This window comes from Sitodiplosis mosellana, unplaced genomic scaffold, assembly GCF_009176505.1.
Source record: "Sitodiplosis mosellana isolate CC-2019 unplaced genomic scaffold, AAFC_SMos_1.0 Smas_scaffold_6197, whole genome shotgun sequence".
Lineage (NCBI taxonomy): Eukaryota > Metazoa > Arthropoda > Insecta > Diptera > Cecidomyiidae > Sitodiplosis > Sitodiplosis mosellana.
This window is the reverse complement of record NW_022601438.1, coordinates 9102268-9120775: the sequence shown is the minus strand read 5'-3', so window position 1 is coordinate 9120775 and position 18508 is coordinate 9102268. Positions and strand designations below refer to the sequence as shown.

Genomic DNA, 18508 nt, shown 5'->3' with positions numbered 1-18508 from the left:
AAATAAAGTTTGACTTTAAATTGATGCTCAGTTCCGATAAGGTAGTTTTGATAATGCTTAAATCGACTCAATATTTCTTTTATTTTTTTTTCTCTTTCGCTTAAGAAAAACACAATTCATTACAAACAGTATTTTATCTACAAAGGTCTTTTAAAAACCCGATTATTATGTTCATCGTTTACAACGCCTGCATTTTCTACAAATTATTTCTCTATTATTTTTGTTTTTTTTTTACAATAATTTCGTTTTCATGTTTCCTTTCATTTTTATCGGTAGTAACAGTTTTGATTGAAGAGAGAGAGAGATGACAAGTCAAATTATCACGACTGAAGGAGTATTGTTTTTACTTTATCATTCAATTCCATTTCATTTATAAAATTCTACATTTCTTCAGCACAGCTTTTCGACGTGATGCTTTCTTCGACGGTCTCAAAATTATTGTCCCCTTTGACTTCGTAAATGTCGGACTAAACGCACCTGTGTGGAAAAAATACAACAGAGAAATGTTGAGAATGATGAATAACTTAATCGATGAAATTATGAAAAAAAAACAATATGTGTGAATTGGACGTACTAATTTGTGGTTGTCCAACTGGCACTACATTGTATTGTTGCATCATAATTTGATGACATTTCGTTGCTAAGTAGCGAAAAACAGACGATACATTTACATCCTCTTTCACCGATGTCCGAATGAGGCGGCATCCTAAATTTCTTGCCAATTGATCAACTTCCTCACTGAAAGAAAAAAAAACAATCAGAAACCCAAACATGTTTAGAGTCGAAGTTTATTAGCTAATGGCCATGGATGGACGGTGCAATACTCACGGTGAAACGACGGCTTGATCCATTAGATCGATTTTATTCTGAACAATCACGGTTGGAATTTCACTGCATTCATTTTCAACCTGAAAATTACACGAATTCGATATCATCCGTAAATATTGATTTCGAAAGTTAAAAATTAATAAAAATAAATTTTATCAAAGACATGGGTGTGCTATCATTTTTAGTGGCAGTTAACGATTGTAAAACATTTTGTATTATCATTGATTGTATTTTGTGTGTGAAAAGAGTTTATGATTCTTCAAGAGCATTGGAATATTCCGGATAAAAATGAACTTGTACATTTCTACAGTCCACTGCTGTACCACCGAGCTATCGAAGATGATGCTTACTGCTTACATCGGCAAAGTGTTCACCATTTCGTTGATAAGATGAGATAAGAACCGAAAACCGGTACCATGATGAAATCAATACACCTTTCTCTTTGTTCACCGAAACACATACGTGCCGAATATTGAATTGTTCGCTGTGAATTTGACACAGATTTTGACAAAAGTAATTCGAAGATCGGCCTTCGTTTTTGACATTACCTCAAAAATGCAATTCTTCATTGAAAGAGTAATGTATGAGACCGATGTTCAATCGTTATAGAATATGTAATAGCAATTTTAGAAACAATACTATCGATCGTCGAGTTAATTCTAAAAATATGTAAATTCGTTGCAAGTAAATAAAAATCTATAAAATTAACACAGTATCATTTCGTATCAAGAACAAATCATCTCCTCAACTGTGGAACACAGGACCGATGGATATCAATTTCCACATTCAACAGTCTACCGCATATATGCTATCGCCAATGTTGTGCCATAGCTTTAGAAGTAAAGCGCGCATCGATAAGGAATGCAAAATCAGTACGAAAAAATGAGTTCGAGAACCTTTCACTTTGAATGAATGTGCGATAAATTGGAAGCGCGCGCGAATGAATGTGTGCGTGTTATCAGCGTTGTTTTGTTTTCGTTACTTGGGTGCAGCCAAGCACAAAAAAACAGAAACATTGATAAGTGGTGGACTTTTCAGTTGAATCGTCTGAATCGATGCTAATTTTTGCCGTTTTTTACCTTCATCTTCCATTCTTTGACTGCTTCAAATGACATTCGATCAGTTGTGCTAAACGCCAAAACACATGCCTGAGCACCACGGTAATAAGCTTTGGTAATTGCATCAAACTCTTCTTGACCTGCGAATGGAGAATAATATGAAATTAGTCGATGACTCGAGGCGATCAGTAGGAAGCGAGCGAGAGAGAGAGTGAATGTTTGCCACATACCAGCTGTATCCCATAACATAACACGAATGTCTTCACCATCAATTCTGCAACGAAATTTAACGAATATCAATCACATATATGCAAATTGCAGCTCATTTAATTTAATTCCCTGTTTTTGCACATCAATTTTCGAAAAACGCATAAATACACTTACTCTATTTGTCTTTCTAAGAAGTCAACGCCTATGGTTTTTTTGTAGTCCTTTGTATAAATTCCTTTGCAGTAACGTTGGATCATTGAGCTCTTTCCAACGCCTCCATTGCCCACAATGACAACCTGTTTAGGAACAATATCGTCAGAAATGATCAGTGCCATTGGCCAAAACGAAATAAAAATTCGAAAAAGTTCTTTTTATCATGAATTTATTGCATGTTTAATTCAATTAACTCCTCCGATTCACATTCATTTCAATAATCAAATGCAATGAATGAGCTTGTTTCTTTTTCTCTGTTTTCTGGTGAAAATTTTCTTTTTCCCAAAATCCATTGTCATTTATTAAAATGCAAGAAAATTTTCAAATGATTTCTGAACCGCTGCTGTTGCATCTGCTCCAGAAATGTGTCGGGTTAAAAACTTGTAAAATATGTTCTTTTTCCATACCTTAATTGCTATCTCTAGTTCTTCTTCTCTCATTATGTTATTGTTTGTTGTTATTGTTGAACTTCGGTTGCTTTTAAATTATTTTATCTATTTCGTTGCTGCTGCCGCTGCTGCTGTTTTTTCGTTTTCGTCGTCTAATTCTTTGCTCTTCGTGCGTCTGGTAAGTTTCTTCGGGGTCTAATTAAAAATTTGACTGTGGAAAAATATCGTAGAGAGAGCAAACAAAAATCCACGCTGGTGCGGAATCGCAATGATGACGATGATCGCGCGCGCGAAAGAGCGAGTTATGTATGTGAGCACTGAGTAGCGTTGTAGTTGCGTTTTGGTATGAGTGTGTGTGTGTGTGTGTGTGTGCAACGGATTCACTTCTTCAAACGTTCATTCAAATTCAATTCATTCATTCAACGAAATCTATTTTGTAGGGTAATTCGAGGGTATGTTTTTTTGTTTCTTCTGTTTTGTTTCTGCGTCTTTACATTTAAACTCTGCACCTAAATACATAGACACATTGCACAAATGATAATAGAAACATTCTTTGCTCTCTATGTTTTTGCATCGACGTCGAACAAATGAATCGGTGTGTGTGCACATGCACATTCACATTCACATTTACATGGTAAACCAAACAGCACTGAACAAAAATCACTATGGTACACCGATGTCTCCACATCTATTCACTCTGTCTTTCATTCAGTTGTTAGTGCTTAGGCATGTATAATTTTAAGTGATTGCATGCAAACGTCTTGTTTTTGTTGTCTCGCCACCCAACATATGATTTTCACACTGCATCTGAAATTACACAAAGAATACCAAAGAATGAATAAAAAAAAAAGAAATTTTAAATCGTCATTTTTATGTTTTTTTTTTCCTTCTTCTTCTTTCTTTTTCTTCTGTTTTTTTTTTTCAATTTGAAACCATTAAAAAGCATAAAAAAATGAGACAAAAGAAAAAAAGAGAGTAAAAATTGGCTATGACGTGGATTCAATTTGTCAAAACGGCCACAAGGAGAGAATTCCACATATTTGTTGGTTTTCTTTCGTTCGCCTTGTTAGCAACACGCGTTAACTCGTAGTTGATGCGTGGGATTCCGCTTGAAATTCCATATGAAGCCACCATTCATAGACCGTTTTTTTTTTCAATTATAATGAGTGAGAACATTGCGGTTTTGACATTCGAAGTCAAAACAATTTGTCAAATGTCTTTATCATTCGCACGAATTGAACCCATTGAATATGTATGTCTGTGGTGAGCATCCAAATGCTGCATAGCATTCATTTCACTGCTGGGCAAATCAAACGAGTCAATTTCATCAGAAGCATTTCTTCGGTATTAATTTCATTCTATTCTTTCGTTTGTTGTTTGTTAAGCGTGTTTCTTTTAGCTGCTACGATTCAGTGGTTGGAAAGAAATGCCGTTAATTAATTTCTATGGACATAATGTCGTTGATCCTTTAATGGGGCATTTTTATTGTCAAAAAATTGAAATATTGAGAGAATCAATAAGAAACCGTGAAAAAAAAACGAAAAGAACATCACCGTTTTGATCATAAACTTTTTACCGATTAAATCGTTGGCAAGTCAGCGATCGTAAACGGGCTATGTATGATATGCGGTGTATGTGCTGACAGCCAACCAAAGGTTCATAGGCGATGGCGTGCAAACACACGCGAATTATTGACTAAAAAGAAAAACCAATAGAATGATCGCATATGAATGCTTGCGGTATAATTATTATATGGGATCGTTGAGAGTGTGAAACCACAAGTGGCTCGTTAGCTGTGTGTGTGCGAGCGCGTGTAATGAAAATTGAGATGGCGCACTTTGGTTGCGCTGGCAATTTTTCTGCAATTCGACAAACCTTTTGACTTTTTAATATTATTTGTAGATTAGTTTATGGTGATTATGGCCATGACATTTGGAATTTCTCTTTTTTTTGTACGGTCATTAAAAGCCTGTGTCTATTGCATTTTCCTTGCTGCAACTACACAGATAGAACACAGAGAGGAAGAAAGCACCATATCCATACCGTCTAAACGTTGTATGCATTTTCTAGGAAATTGTTTTGGAAATTGGCGAATGGCACCACAGGCAATGGCCTTAGTTACAATTTTATGCGAATAATAAAAATATCGACAGTTATTCGCCTTTTAAAAACATTGTAAACGATCATAGATAGATATCGAATAATTTCGTTGTTGTTTTTATTTCTTCACTGCATTTTATGTTGCAATCAATGAGACTTGCCGCATTCAAAACGACCCAACGATCGTAGGCATAAACAAAGCACATTCGCACAGAACTCGTTTGTGCACCAAAACTTGTACACGTTCCATTGTTTTACATCATTATGTCGTACGGATGGCAGTTCCAACGCTTGGCATAGGTGAGCGCACACCGCACATGCAACATACGCGCCAGCTGTTCTATAATTACCGAGTGCTACTCTCGGTATGCTTCATCATTTTTTTTCGGTTTTTTTCTCTTGCTCTTTCTATCTCCTTCTCAACGCAAGTTAATTTCTATGAGCCTAGAGATATCCTCGTCTAATATCATTGATTTTACATGAAAAAAACAACAAGAAACGACAAAAGTGACCTCTCGTAGCGGCACAGTTGAAACTAACGAAACAAACACAATTGAACATGTCATTTTCATGTGCAGTGTTGGTTCTGTTGTTTGCCGTATAGCCGGAGAGAGATATCTACAGCTTAGTGGTGTTGAATGACATTCAACACCCATGCCTAGAGATCACCATCTTTGATGGCCGCTTGTTGTTCGTGCTTATCTTAATGGCTCAACTTATCGACTGCGTGAGCATTTTACTCGATCTTGGAAAAGAAATTAGGCGAAAAAACTGGGCATCCATCGTTTTGATTTCAAGATGAATGTTCTTGTCAGACACTGACATGAAAGATCGTGTGCCCAAGTCTGATGCGCGTCAACACGTGGCTCCGGCTCCAAATTCTTAATTAAAGCCAAATATTTTGATGGCGTCGAGACGTGATGTGAACACTGCCTATCACTTGTTTGCGATCTCTTTCTTATTTTAATTAATTAACATTCTACGTCTGTTGGCAAGGGGGAGAGTTCTTCTTCTTGTTTATCTTCAACACTTTTTACTGCGAACATATAGAGAGATTTGTCACATTCAATCGCATGCCAATCTTAATCTCGAAATACGTTTAATGCACACATTTTCACATTTTCTGCGATAAAATCGTGTCATCATCTCGACTTAGATTGTAAAACGTATAAATCAATTAGCCAAATGCAAATTACACCGATTCTATGTGCTGAGACACTTTGAAAACAAGTATCAATTCATTGCAATGATTCTGTCTCTCTTCTTCTTCTCTCTCTCTCTCTCTCTATCCTTCTCTCTTTCACTCGCGTTGACAGTAATAGCAGGAAGAAGAAGAGGCGAACAGAGGTGGGAATAAAAGAAGAACCCAGACATTAAACAAAGTGCCAGAAGACTGACCATTGTAACCAGCATAATATTCACAGAATAATTTGTTTGAATAGCTATCGACTATAAAACAACCCAACAAAAAAATTTAAAACTGTTATTCGACGCGCTCGGCTCTTTTTTCTTTATTTCGTTGTTCGGATACTCGTATGGGTTTAAACATTCATCGTCATCGTCATTTATAATCTTCATGTTTCACATTCAGAAAAAAAGAATGAAAACAGCGATTGCTGTCGAGTGAGAAAAAAAGAACAAGATTTTGGATCAGGTGTTGAAACGTTATTTGGAGATTCTCTTGTTCTGGAAAAAAATATATTTAATACTTAAAACATTTGTCTCCCCATTGCTGGTGTAAAGTGTAAGCGGGAAAAAATCGTCTTTTCATTCAGTCGACATAACAAACAAACAAATGATGAAATAAATGTCTGAACTTAGTCCCAAATGAATTGGGATTTTATTAAAACATTTCTATCGCCTAATGAACCAACAAAAACACACACGCACACGCACACAAATCGACGCAACGATTTGACAAATGAAATGTGATTATTGTTGACATTGTTGTTCGGCTCATATGTTAATGGCAACATTTCAGACGCATCAAACGACCGCAGCAAAAGAGAGGAAAGCACACCGAGTGAAACAATTTCTCATTAGTTCAGTGTGTGAGTGTGTGCGATTCCCATTATGAGAGAGTTGATTCAGACTCGACTCAGGGAATTCATTCTTGGCTTTGCACTTCACTCCAATTGAAATGAATTCACGTAACACAAAGAATAGAAAATCGTTTTTTCTTGCTGAAAACTACACAGGGAATGAATAGCTGAGATTATACATGGAAACATGCTCACAAATGATTCCACACACTGGTGAAAAAGTGTGTGTGTGCGCTTACAAACAACGATGAAGATGATGACGACGACGACGACGACGACGACGACACCGACAAATGTTAAACAAATAAATCCAAAATGATCATCGCGATTCACACAGGTGAAATAAGAGCATCGAAAGGTTCATAAATTGTGTGTGCGCAACGGCCAACATTCAACATTAGTCTTTCTCTCTCTCTCTCTCTCTCTCTCTCTCTCACTCTTTCGGTTCTTGTTTGCGAATCGGAGTAAACCGAAACAAATAAATGCATGTCATGGTTTGCCGGCAATCACATATAGTTTTATTTGCTATTCCTTCTTTTGCTTGACTCACTTCAACGTGTGGAACAAATGAGCTTTGAATTTTTCGACCGAGAACTGGAAAGAAATTGGCTCATGAGTAAATGGCAATTTTTTTTTCATTCTTCTTGAATTGACCTGTTGACTTGCACAAAGAGCGATTGCACAAGCTACGTGTTTGTCTCTCGTGCGAAAATGTGTGGTAGTCAAATTGAGCTCTCATTGAATGAAATAGACAAAAAAGAGCAGAAGAAAAGACCAAGTCGTAGGTACAAAGCAAAAACACCAAAAATGGAAAAGAACAAAATGTGAATGACAATAAAACGTGAACAAACAATGAACACGGCAACAATTAACGCCCGAATCCAATGCTGTATCGAAATGAAGAGGTTTTTTTTTCCCATTGATTCAATCAGTTCGGGTCGTGTCATTTAGCATGTTGTTTATGTGAAAATCCAAAAGAAAACAACAAAAATAGATTCCATCGAAAATATGGCGTAAATGACTGAATGAGAGAAAAGTGGGTAATTGCATGAAACCGCTTATTAAAGAAAAAAAAGTCGTTTATATATTCGAATCAATAATCTCTTTTTTTATGTGTACGAGATTCGAGAGAAATGTGATTCTACGTGAACGGAATTCGTTTAGCATAAAATTGCGAATGAAACGAAGCGAAAAAAAATCGGCTTAAAAATTAAACAAAATGATTAACTTTAAAAGCTTTGCATTTGACACATCTCGTTTATTATACCTAATCGTCACTTCCATGTCACAGCAGTGTTGATACTTTTTTGTTCGCTCATGTTTGTGAAAAAAGGGGAATTTTCATAAATTTTCAAATGCTCGCAAGAGATGTTAACTGATTTAATCTATGATCTACATCCCAACAGAGGAAATAAAAAACTTGACGTTTATCCATTTAATTATATATGAATGTGGGTATGTCTTTTCGTCGCACTGAGTAAATGTGAGATGAAGAAGACCAGGTGGATTGGCCAACTTGAGCACATAACTGCATATTAAATTGGGCGGCATATTTATATGTATTTTTCTTTTAATGGCTATTACATTCCTGTTCTGATTCTGATTAAATGGGCATTTCATCCAAATTAAATGTTTTCTCTTTCGGTTTAAAACAAATCATATGGGTTTTTCATCCAAAAATAAAACTTGACCCAATTCCCGTGCATCTTTTACGATTTTTCATTCGTGTTCATTTCATCAAGAGTACAAGCCATTTCGTGCTAATCGTGACATTTTTTTTAGTAGCCAATTTCCGTCCAAATCTTAATTGGGTATTGACATACGCGGCACACCGATAAAAAAAAACAATTTTTTTTTCGTTCCTTCGTTCGTTTTGACTTCGTTTGAGAAATCCAGAGATGCCGTAAAGGTTGTTACGTTGTTGCATTCGAATAATGACTGAGAAGTCTCCGCCGGTCTCAAGGCATTGATTATGTGGTACATTTAAATGACTTTCATTTGTCCACAACTGGGACTGGCTTTGTTTGTAAGCTCCATTAACGGAATGAGCTTATCATTATACATATGCCAGTACCAATATTCTTTTCTTTATTAATATGAGGAGGCAATATTGTGATTGAACCATTCATTTTTATGACACTTTGAGCAGATCTTCGGATGTACTCAAAATAAATGGCATTATTTTATTTTGGAATTTGGTATCGCCTTAAACGATAGGTTTGGCTTGTCGACAGTAACAGATGGAGACAGATTGAGACAGATAGAGAGACAGAGGGAGACGCAGAGAAGCGCAGAGAGACAGAGAATGAGAGAAAGAGAGATACAGACACAGAGAAGCATTCTTTCGATGGTTTTGATGCTCAAAGGAATCAAATTAAGTGGATACATGTTTTGGTTGTTGCTGCTGCTGTTGCTGTTTCGAAATGTTCAAATGTTATCGGTGTAGACGGTTGAAGCTAATGAACTTTCATTCCAATGCTAAAAATGGTAATGAATTTCATTGTAGAAAATGATCGCTTCAGTTTCATTGAACGGAATGTCGGCGGTGTAATTTTAGAATGATGCGCATTTCAAATTCAAATCGAACATTGTGTCGACGAAGAAAGCAACAGCAACATCAAATTATGAAAATGGTTATACTTTTTCGTGTCATCTCTCGATAATTCACCAATTTGCCACATTCAAAGGAAAACAACAGTTAGCCAAACATACCAAATTAATTTTATCAATAATTGAAATCACTCGGAATCGAATCGTTGGATGAAATACCACATACATCATCATGATATTTTAATATTTATCATAAAAAATGAAGTGAAGAAGAGAAGAAAAAAATTACCATGAAATTTGATGAACATACAGTCATGGACAAAATTGAGCGTACGCCTATAAATTTTGTGTTTTATTTTTTCCAGTAACTTTTCATCTCAAATGTAATATATCAATGGGAAGTACATAAAAAATCAATAATATTGGCAATTTTGAACATCTAAATTGGCCGGCCAATAGGCGGCTTATGGCTCTCGGTAAAAATGGCCAAAAATTCAATTTGAAAAGTTCGAAGTCAGCCGTTCGATTTGAAAAGTTTAAATGCAGTTTTGAAGGCCTTCAGGAGCAGATACTTTTAAACGCTGAAAACTTTCGGATCGCCTTCAATTTGGGCAAGTTATGGCCGTTGGAAAACCAAAAAATTTTTTGACGAAAATTTTCGTACGCCTATAACTTGGTTAAATTGTAACCGATTTCTATGTTTTATACTATTAAAATTATCTTCATTAAATGGGCTTTCCAACGACATATGACATTTCGCAATCAAACGCTTGGTTTAATTTTTCGAAAAAAATCGGCCATTTTTCCAACGGCCATAACTTGGCCAAATTGAAACCAATCAGAAAGTTTTCAGCGTTTAAAAGCATCTGCTCCTGAAGGCCTTCGAAACTGCATTTAAACTTTTTAAATCGAACGGCTGGGGAAAAAGTTGAATTTTTGGCCGTTTTTACCGAGGGCCATAAGCCGCCTATTGGCCGGCCAATTTTGATGTTCAAAATTCCCAATGTTATTCATTATGCATGTACTTCCCATTGATATATTACATTTGAGATGAAAAGTTACTGGAAAAAATAAAACACAATTTATAGGCGTACGCTCAATTTTGTCCATGACTGTATATGAACAACATTTCAAATGGTTATAATTTCATCATAAATGTAACCCGAAATGAAAAAGGAATACATTAGCAACCGAAAAACGAGAAGAAAAACGATCCCAATAACAGAAATATCAAAATATTGTGATCAACCGGTTTTTTTTTTCATTCTTTCCTCTTACGATCCATACGAAATGAGATTTTATCCATACGAAGTGAAAGACGAGACCAAAATATTAACCGAATTTCTTCGTCTCTTTGTTCCGCTCCTCTCAAGCTTGTCGCTTCAACTTACAACTTCATTTGACGAAAAATCAGATAAATTAAACGAAATTATCGTTTCGATTTTAACTCTATTGAAAATAGAAAGCCAAAAATAAATCGACCATCCAACGAACGAGAAAAAACATCTTCTTAAAAAAAGAGACGAGAGAGCGAAAAACAAAACTAATGCGCAATTTTAAAATGATGCACGGAATTTGAACGTTATCGCTTATCAGTTTGATATACCGTTCAAAAATGTAAAAAGCACAAAAAAAGGCAGCAAAGAGATGAAATAAGAACGACAAATCCGCAACGAAAGCATCAAATGAAAGGAAAACCGACACATGCTTTTACCGACATTGATACAGGTTGGCGAAAACACATAGAAAAAAATCGCTTCGAGAAAGTAACATTTCGCATTTTGATTTTTGCTCGATCGCTCGTGCGCATACAATGTATATTCGCGAAGAAGAAAAATTCAATTTGATACAATTATGAAAAACAAATGAAATAAGTACAACCTTCGCACACCAGACGCTATTAAATCTTTATATGCACATTTCATTTCATTTATGACATTTTAATACCAACAAATGGTGCAACAATTGAACATCGAACAGCCACAAGCGGCTCTCTTTCTCTTTCTCGATCGGCTCAGTCAGCCGATCTTCTTCATTATAAATGCGAAATTGAATTCACAGTATGTGTGCCACACACACACACACACACACAGTTGCGCGCACTTTTTCAAAGTTTTTCGCTTTTTTCTTTCTTTCTTAAATTGAAAAGTAAAAAATATGGAGAAAAAAAAACACCAACGATGCAAAAAAGCGATAGAGAGAAAACCAATGGGAGTGCATTTGGTGCATGGTAATAAGAGGCAAACGCACGCATATTCGATGCACAATTTCATTTTTCTAAAATACTGGGAAATAAAATGGTATTGCTATATAGTGTACGTGCTTTTGTGCGGGCTTTTGTGCCGTGATTCTCTCTCTTTCTCTCTCTCGCTCTCCGATTCGCTTGAAATTATGCGTTCGGAAGCACTGAACAGTATACTCTGTGCGCATAAATGCAAATCGAAAAATCTGTTCAATCGATTTCAAAAAAGACTTATACTTTCTATTCAAGCCGTTTCAGTAGCGTGCTTCCCGAATTGTTTTTTCTCTCTCCTTTCCTCTCCCATTCCCACTCAATATGTATAGCCCATAATTTTGCATCGATCCAAAAGAGACACATCACAAGAACAACCATTCAAAAAAAGCTAAAATGCCGTTTGTTCTCTGATTTACATAATAATTTTCGCGATTAAATGGCCCATTGTTTCATTAATTCTCTGTTGATTCGGGGAATATCTCGTTGAAACATAAACAAATTATGTTGTAAGCAAATTGGAAATGAACTTCTATCACGAAATGTAAGCGCAAAAATTATAGTGGGTTGATTTTTGTTCAAACAGCCGAAAAAAAAACTGCGTTTCGCTGGCTTAAACCGCTCAACAATAGACGATGGAAGCCATTGTTATGGGTTGTCGGTTTGTTTTTCTTCGACTTTTTTCATTCAATTTGCTATTTGGAAGAATGAAACTATTTATTGCTCGTTTGCACAGCAGGTGATATGGCTGCAAGTCAAATGGCAATTTCTTAATCGTGCCAATAGTGAACCATATGAAAAATGATACTAATGGATAGAAAAAGACAGAGATCCACTCACAATTTCTATTTTATGCGGGGAAAAAACCATCCCAAAATAACTTTTGATCCACTAAACAAAGAAAAAAAGAGCGGTTCTCTCTTCTCTGCATCGGCGACACATTCATCTTATGAATCGTTTAGCTATGAAAATGAAAAAACTAAAATATCGGTGAATACGTGAGAGAGAGCATCGATGCCGTCGTGATCACGATATGATCTTTATTTGTTTTCAATGCATAGAACCGTGTGAGTTTATTTGTACGGCCACTGATTTATAGGATACATAAAAATGTCCATATAGAGTCGTTTGATCGATCTTTAATCGGCGTGAGAGTGAGTGAAAGAGAGAGAGAGATTGAGAGAGAGAGAGAGAGCGTGCGCTTTGCGACAATTTTTCTTCCATATGATTGTTTATCCGTATTGATTTATTAATTTGGGCTTTAAACTAAAAACTTCACTCAGTTTAGATTAATCGTCAAATTATTCACGCTGAAGAATACCTCTAAACGATATTGAAGACCAGAAAAAAATCTGTCATTTGCATTTTTTCTCTCTTTGTGTTCGGTTTGTATCTGGCTTTCCATAGCAGCGAACGCATGGTATTCGGCATACAGTCATAATTCGAATGTGAGAAGCGCGTTTACGTCAAAGAACCGTTTTGAAGAAGTGACAGCCCCATTTTTTTGGGGGGGTTTCGATTTGGTTCAAAATCAAGTGGTTCGATTGGCCAGCAGCTAAATCTTTCGCTTTTTATTCTTATCAGTCGTGTGCAATTCGATGAAACAGACAGCCGATAATCCATCAAATCAATGCAAACAATAGAAAAGGAAATTGTCATGTAAATATTTACCATTTATTGTGCAGTTCATGTTCCGACTTTTAACTTGGAGCGGATTTGGTTATTATTCGTATTATTATTTCATTCACGAATTTGTTTTTCTCTGTTCTCTTTCTTGTTTTTTTTTCTTCTCTCGTGTTGTTCACAGTTCGTTGTTCTTCCAAATTGGTTTGAAGTGAATTTTCATGCGCAGCAAATGGCTTGTTTTTCGGCCGCCGCACTCTTCTCCGAACAATTAATCGTCGATGTAATTTATTAGCTTATAAATTGAAACGCGATACACATTTAATGATAACTAATTCGCCAACAATTTTGTTACATCTCGTCTGTATTTTTTCTTTCGTAGTTTCTCTAATTGGCACAATTGGCAGTTGGTTTCTATTTTTTTTTTGATGATATTGCTGCTATTCGCTAGTAAAGTCGTTGCTCCGTTTATTGTATATGTTATTTCTTATTGTTGTATTCTTCTTCGATTTTGCTTCTTTTTGCCACTGTGATCACACGAGATAGAGAGCAATTTCAACACTTTACAACATCTATTTGTATAAACCGCTTTGATTGATATTGAAACTCGTGTAATGTGCGTTTGTACTTTATTCACTTATATTTATGGTTTCATTTCAATTCGTTTTTTTCGTCGATTTTTTTTCTTCTTCTTCTTCGTTTCGTTCACCTCTTTTTTTATTGATCCTTAATAAAAACACTTATGCTTTTTGTCTTTATCGAATGTTCGACGCTATTACATGTTTCAAGTCTTTTTTGTGCTATAAACGGAAATGACTGTGAAACAGAAAGAACACACTACATAAGAACAGGCATATTTTTCTGTCCAATTTGATCATTGGATCCAGCTAGGGGAATATCACGCTCCTGAATCTTGTGAGATATTTGAGATATTTGAAATAAACATCAATTGCATGACATATTTTCGAATATTTCCAATGAATAAATCAGATTTTTGTGGATTATGGAGATATTTGAGATTTTTTGCATTAAATCTAAATAAATACATTTAAATATCATTCATAATCACAAAAATCCAAAATATTCCGCCGTATTCACAAATATCCACCATATTTCATACGACAGATTCTTAGAGATAAATTGGATTTTTTTGAAATATTTGAAATAATTTAAGCATGATATTCCCCTAGGGATCCAGAATTGGGTTTTTTCGGTGTCTTTCGTTCATTCAATCATGTTTATTGTGGCTAAGTGCTTATTGCTTGCCGATTATTTTCAATAGGTTCGACGAGGAGCGCACACGTGCGCAAATGTGCGGAAAATGGGATGCACTTAGTGTGTATTCTGTTTTAAAGTAGCTTCTTGAGCCATCAATCCCATTTTCGATTTGGCATTTCGATCGTATGGAAATTTACAAGAAAAAGCGAAATCCGACACATTTAGCTTCCCAACGAAAGATTGAAAAGAGTAAATTCTCATGAATACCGGTAAAAAAAATCGATAGCGCGAGAGAAAGAAACACAGAGAGGAAGGAATGGTCGAATTGACATGGCAATGTGATTGTGTGCTGTTGTGCCCTGCACATGAATGATCTATTGATAGATCGATTTTTACAATGACGGATACTGGAATGGCAACGAGAGTGTGCATACCATATTTCGCCGCGTATCGTAGAAGGAAAATAAAATGTTAATTGCACATTCTCGTCATTCCCGTATCCCAACGAAGTCTCTTTTTTTCCATGTTATTCATACGTATACGCTGCACATTTTCACTGTGTGCTTCTCCCACTTCGGTTGATTTTTTTTTTGTTCGGTCGTTTCCATCCTCTTTCTTTTGCATATTATGAATAGATAATGATTGCATGATGATTATAAACTTTCAGCCAAAACGTGATGATGATGAGGTGTGCACGTCAATCGGTGTGCGTCGCAGTTCAAACCGACTGTAGGAAGCTATACACATTATATCTGTACAAGTAATGAGTATTTTACACTCGCATTTCGTTCGCTTTTGCCTGAACCATTCGTCTAACGTCAATTTTTTTTCTCCTCTCTCCATATGTATGTGTATGTGGCTGGTGAGTTGCTTTTTTCACTCTCTTGCAAATCAAGATTCTGTCATAGGTGTTCTGGTTGCTTCTGTGATGAAAAACGATCACTCAGTCGTACGTGCTGCTCTTGACACTGCACAACACCTTGTGTTCAATCTAATACATTTCAAAGCCAATTACATGCCATTTTTCCTATGCATTTCATTAACGAACGGGAAATATGCTATGCAAATGCTTTGGATTATGATTACCAATGATATCTATATTTTTCTTCCCCTCTTCTGCTCTTAACTTCGGGAATTCGCAATGAATCGCTCATTTTTTTTACAATTCCATTTTGCATCGAAGCTCAACTACTCAAAATGATCTTGTAGATTCTTCGCTTGACGCAGTTCATTTTGTTTGGCGGTGCGCGCCAATTTTTGAATGAGCAAGAGGCACGGGAAACGGCAATTTGATCCAAGAGAAAAGTGCAAATTCAATGGTTAAGAGAGCTCTTCTTCATAATTGCGGCGGAACGGTCACTCTTCAATAAATTTCTAGCACTTGGATTTTGGTGTGTGTGTGTGTGTGTAAGTGATTGTGGAAACATCCGAATCGTGTAAACGAAAAAGTAGAATCATTGTCAAAAATGAGAATTAATCGTTTTGGGCATTTGATTCATTCGAGATGTGTGTGTTTTCTTTTCTGAAGCTGGAAATGAGTTCACAATTTTATGTGATGGTCACAAAACACAAAATCGTGAATGAGCTTACGGCAACCTGACAAATCATCATGTTGAAAGTTCACAAGATTTTGGGTTGGTCCAAAAAAAAAAAAATAAAACGAAAACAACAACAAGAGACAATTACAAGTTGAATTTTTAGTTGTAATGTTGTTGTTTTTGTTGAACGTTAGAGAAACGGGATTTCACAAGCAAAAAAAACACGTACATACTCACACCGAATTAGATCGGTGCATGGACTCGAGTAACAAGCGGCAAAACGTCGATATACAATGTCGTTTTTTTTGTGCATTATATCGATAAATCGTCGACAGAAAATATTTGTAGCCAATGGCTGCAAAAGCCAGAACTTGCGCGTAAACAAAATTCCGTCGATCGGTGGCTTAATGAATGCCAAGCATGGTACCATTTTTGTTGCAGTGAACGACATGCCGACATTAGGTAATTGGCTATGGGATTTGTCAATAAAAAAAATCGTAGCCTCGAAATAAACCAACATGTTTTAGCCATTGGGCAGTCTTTTTTCTCATATTCAAATGGCATCAAGTGAAATTGATCGCACACAAAATGGACTTCAATGGTGTGCAATTTGATCTATTAAACATCGAATCTATGTAAATTGAGGAATTCTTACGCTACAGTAGAGCCCAATCCATAACCGAAATTACAACCAAAATGGTCCATCCATCGACACCACACAGTGTCGAAACTCTGATGTGCGTTTTCATACATACACACACGCGCGCGCACTCGAACACAGATACTCAGATAGAGAGAGAGAGAGAGAGAGAGAGAGAGAGAGAGAGAGTGAGAGAGAGAGAGAGAGAGAGAGAGAGAGAGAGAGAGAGAGAGAGAGAGAGAGAGTGAGAGAGACAGTAGTACCGTGTTAACGTTTGACTCCATGGTACCAACCAGCAACTTACTCACTTTATAATATGTAATTAAAATTCCATTTTTGTCTTAACGCTTTGGTTGTGTATTTTGTTGTATTCTTCATTTGGTTGTTGCTGGTGCTATTGCTGATGTTGCTACTTTCGAGCAAAGCGGTCGTTGAATTTTCAGTCGATTTATTTTGTTTATTTGTTTGCGTTTAAATCTATTCCAAGTGAGTTTGTCTCTCGTTTGCTTATAGAAACAAAGTCAAAAAGCACTGAACATTCTATATTTTGTTTCGATACGCAGTAAAACAAAGCAAAAGAAAAAAACAACCAACGATCCACTCACACATAACACAGAGAGAAACCGCAAAAGAACGAAATATTCGAACGAAAAATGAAAAAAAAAGTGAACAGAAAATTAAAAAAAAAGCACACACAAAAAGAAGACATAGATCGAATGAACGAGAGCACAAAAGAACACACCACGAATACGCGCGTTGTCTTACAGCCTAAAGATCATTATATTTTGTAAGAGAAAGAGAATTTACGTGAATTCGTTTTCTTTTTTATTTCGTCGTCGTCGTTGTTGTTGCTGCTGTTGTTGTGTATAATTTTGTGGCCACGATCGAAATATACGTGTACTTTGATCGAATGCTATTTTACAACTGAACTGTTGGTTGGCGTTCACCTTGCGATCTAAACAAGCAAACATCGAGCTTCTTAGCGCGCTCTCTCTCTCTCTGTCTTCGCAATCAACCACGATCATACGTATGCTTGCTCGAAGCCGTTTAACCGCGTTCAATCGCTCATTTTCTCTTGCAAACCCATTCGGCAAGAAGAAATGCCGATGCGAGCGTCATGTTCTATGCCGAGGTATTCATTTCGGGCCCGTGCGCCGCTATGTGCATGTGTGTGGCTGTGTCTGTGTGTTTCACATATTTCACTTTTCTTTCTTCAACTTCATCAATTTTTCATGTTGTTGTTGGTCTTCTTCGTCTTTCCATTCGGTTTGTCCGTTTTGAATTACAACTTGATTCAAGGCAGCCAATTTGAACGGTGTGTGTGTGTGTGTGTGAGTGTGTACTGGAAACCGGAGACCCAACGTGTATACACACACCGACCATAATAAACACTTGCTCATCAAGTGTTTTATTCCTTTTATCTTTTGCTGCTCATATTTTATTGCCCTCTTTTCGTTTATTGCCTTCGTTTCAATTTCTCGAAGCGTATTCGCTCCGACGTTGGATCGATACGACCTCCACCAAACGTGACATGATATCTTTCATTTTGACAATTCAATAACAACAGCGGCAGCAAGAGGAAAAAATGCATTCGTTTGAAAATGCGATGCAGCAACGATGATTTGTACTGGCCGGAATTTTCGCTGCATATCCGCTCTCGAAACCACTGCGCAAGAGATCTATCACAATCGTAATCAATTGGAAAAATCCATGGGCACAACAAAAGCACCTATGCAAAATAACGCTCACACATATTACGATATATGCACACAGGAGTCAAACAGTAAACAACGCCAACTGTTAATAGCATTATACATCGTTGTCGTCGTCGTCGTCGTCGTAGTTGTTGTTGCGGTTTTTTTTCTT

At 36.4% G+C, this 18508-nt stretch overlaps 1 protein-coding gene across 1 annotated transcript; it reads right to left on the bottom strand.

Moving 5' to 3' along the window:
• Positions 1 to 263: 263 nt before the first annotated feature.
• On the bottom strand, positions 264 to 17550 carry LOC129577121 (ras-related protein Rab-23). The gene is made up of 9 exons (XM_055463585.1): positions 17385 to 17550; positions 13295 to 14046; positions 2717 to 3505; positions 2271 to 2392; positions 2117 to 2160; positions 1908 to 2026; positions 829 to 908; positions 575 to 738; positions 264 to 477 (listed from the first exon to the last, which is right to left on the bottom strand). Exons 3-9 carry the CDS (start codon positions 2747 to 2749, stop codon positions 371 to 373), a joined length of 669 nt encoding a protein of 222 aa, XP_055319560.1. The 5' UTR covers positions 2750 to 3505; positions 13295 to 14046; positions 17385 to 17550; the 3' UTR covers positions 264 to 370.
• Between the last annotated feature and the right edge of the window lie 958 nt (positions 17551 to 18508).

What these genes read in the sequence shown, in the direction of transcription:
- LOC129577121 (XM_055463585.1), bottom strand. Translation starts at nt 2,749, where the DNA reads ATGAGAGAAGAAGAACTAGAGATAGCAATTAAG. An exon ending in GATCAAGCCGTCGTTTCACC is followed by an intron (nt 739 to 828) that starts GTGAGTATTGCA and finishes TTTTTCTTTCAG; the next exon opens with TGAGGAAGTTGATCAATTGG. An exon ending in AGTTGGACAACCACAAATTA is followed by an intron (nt 478 to 574) that starts GTACGTCCAATT and finishes TTTTCCACACAG; the next exon opens with GTGCGTTTAGTCCGACATTT.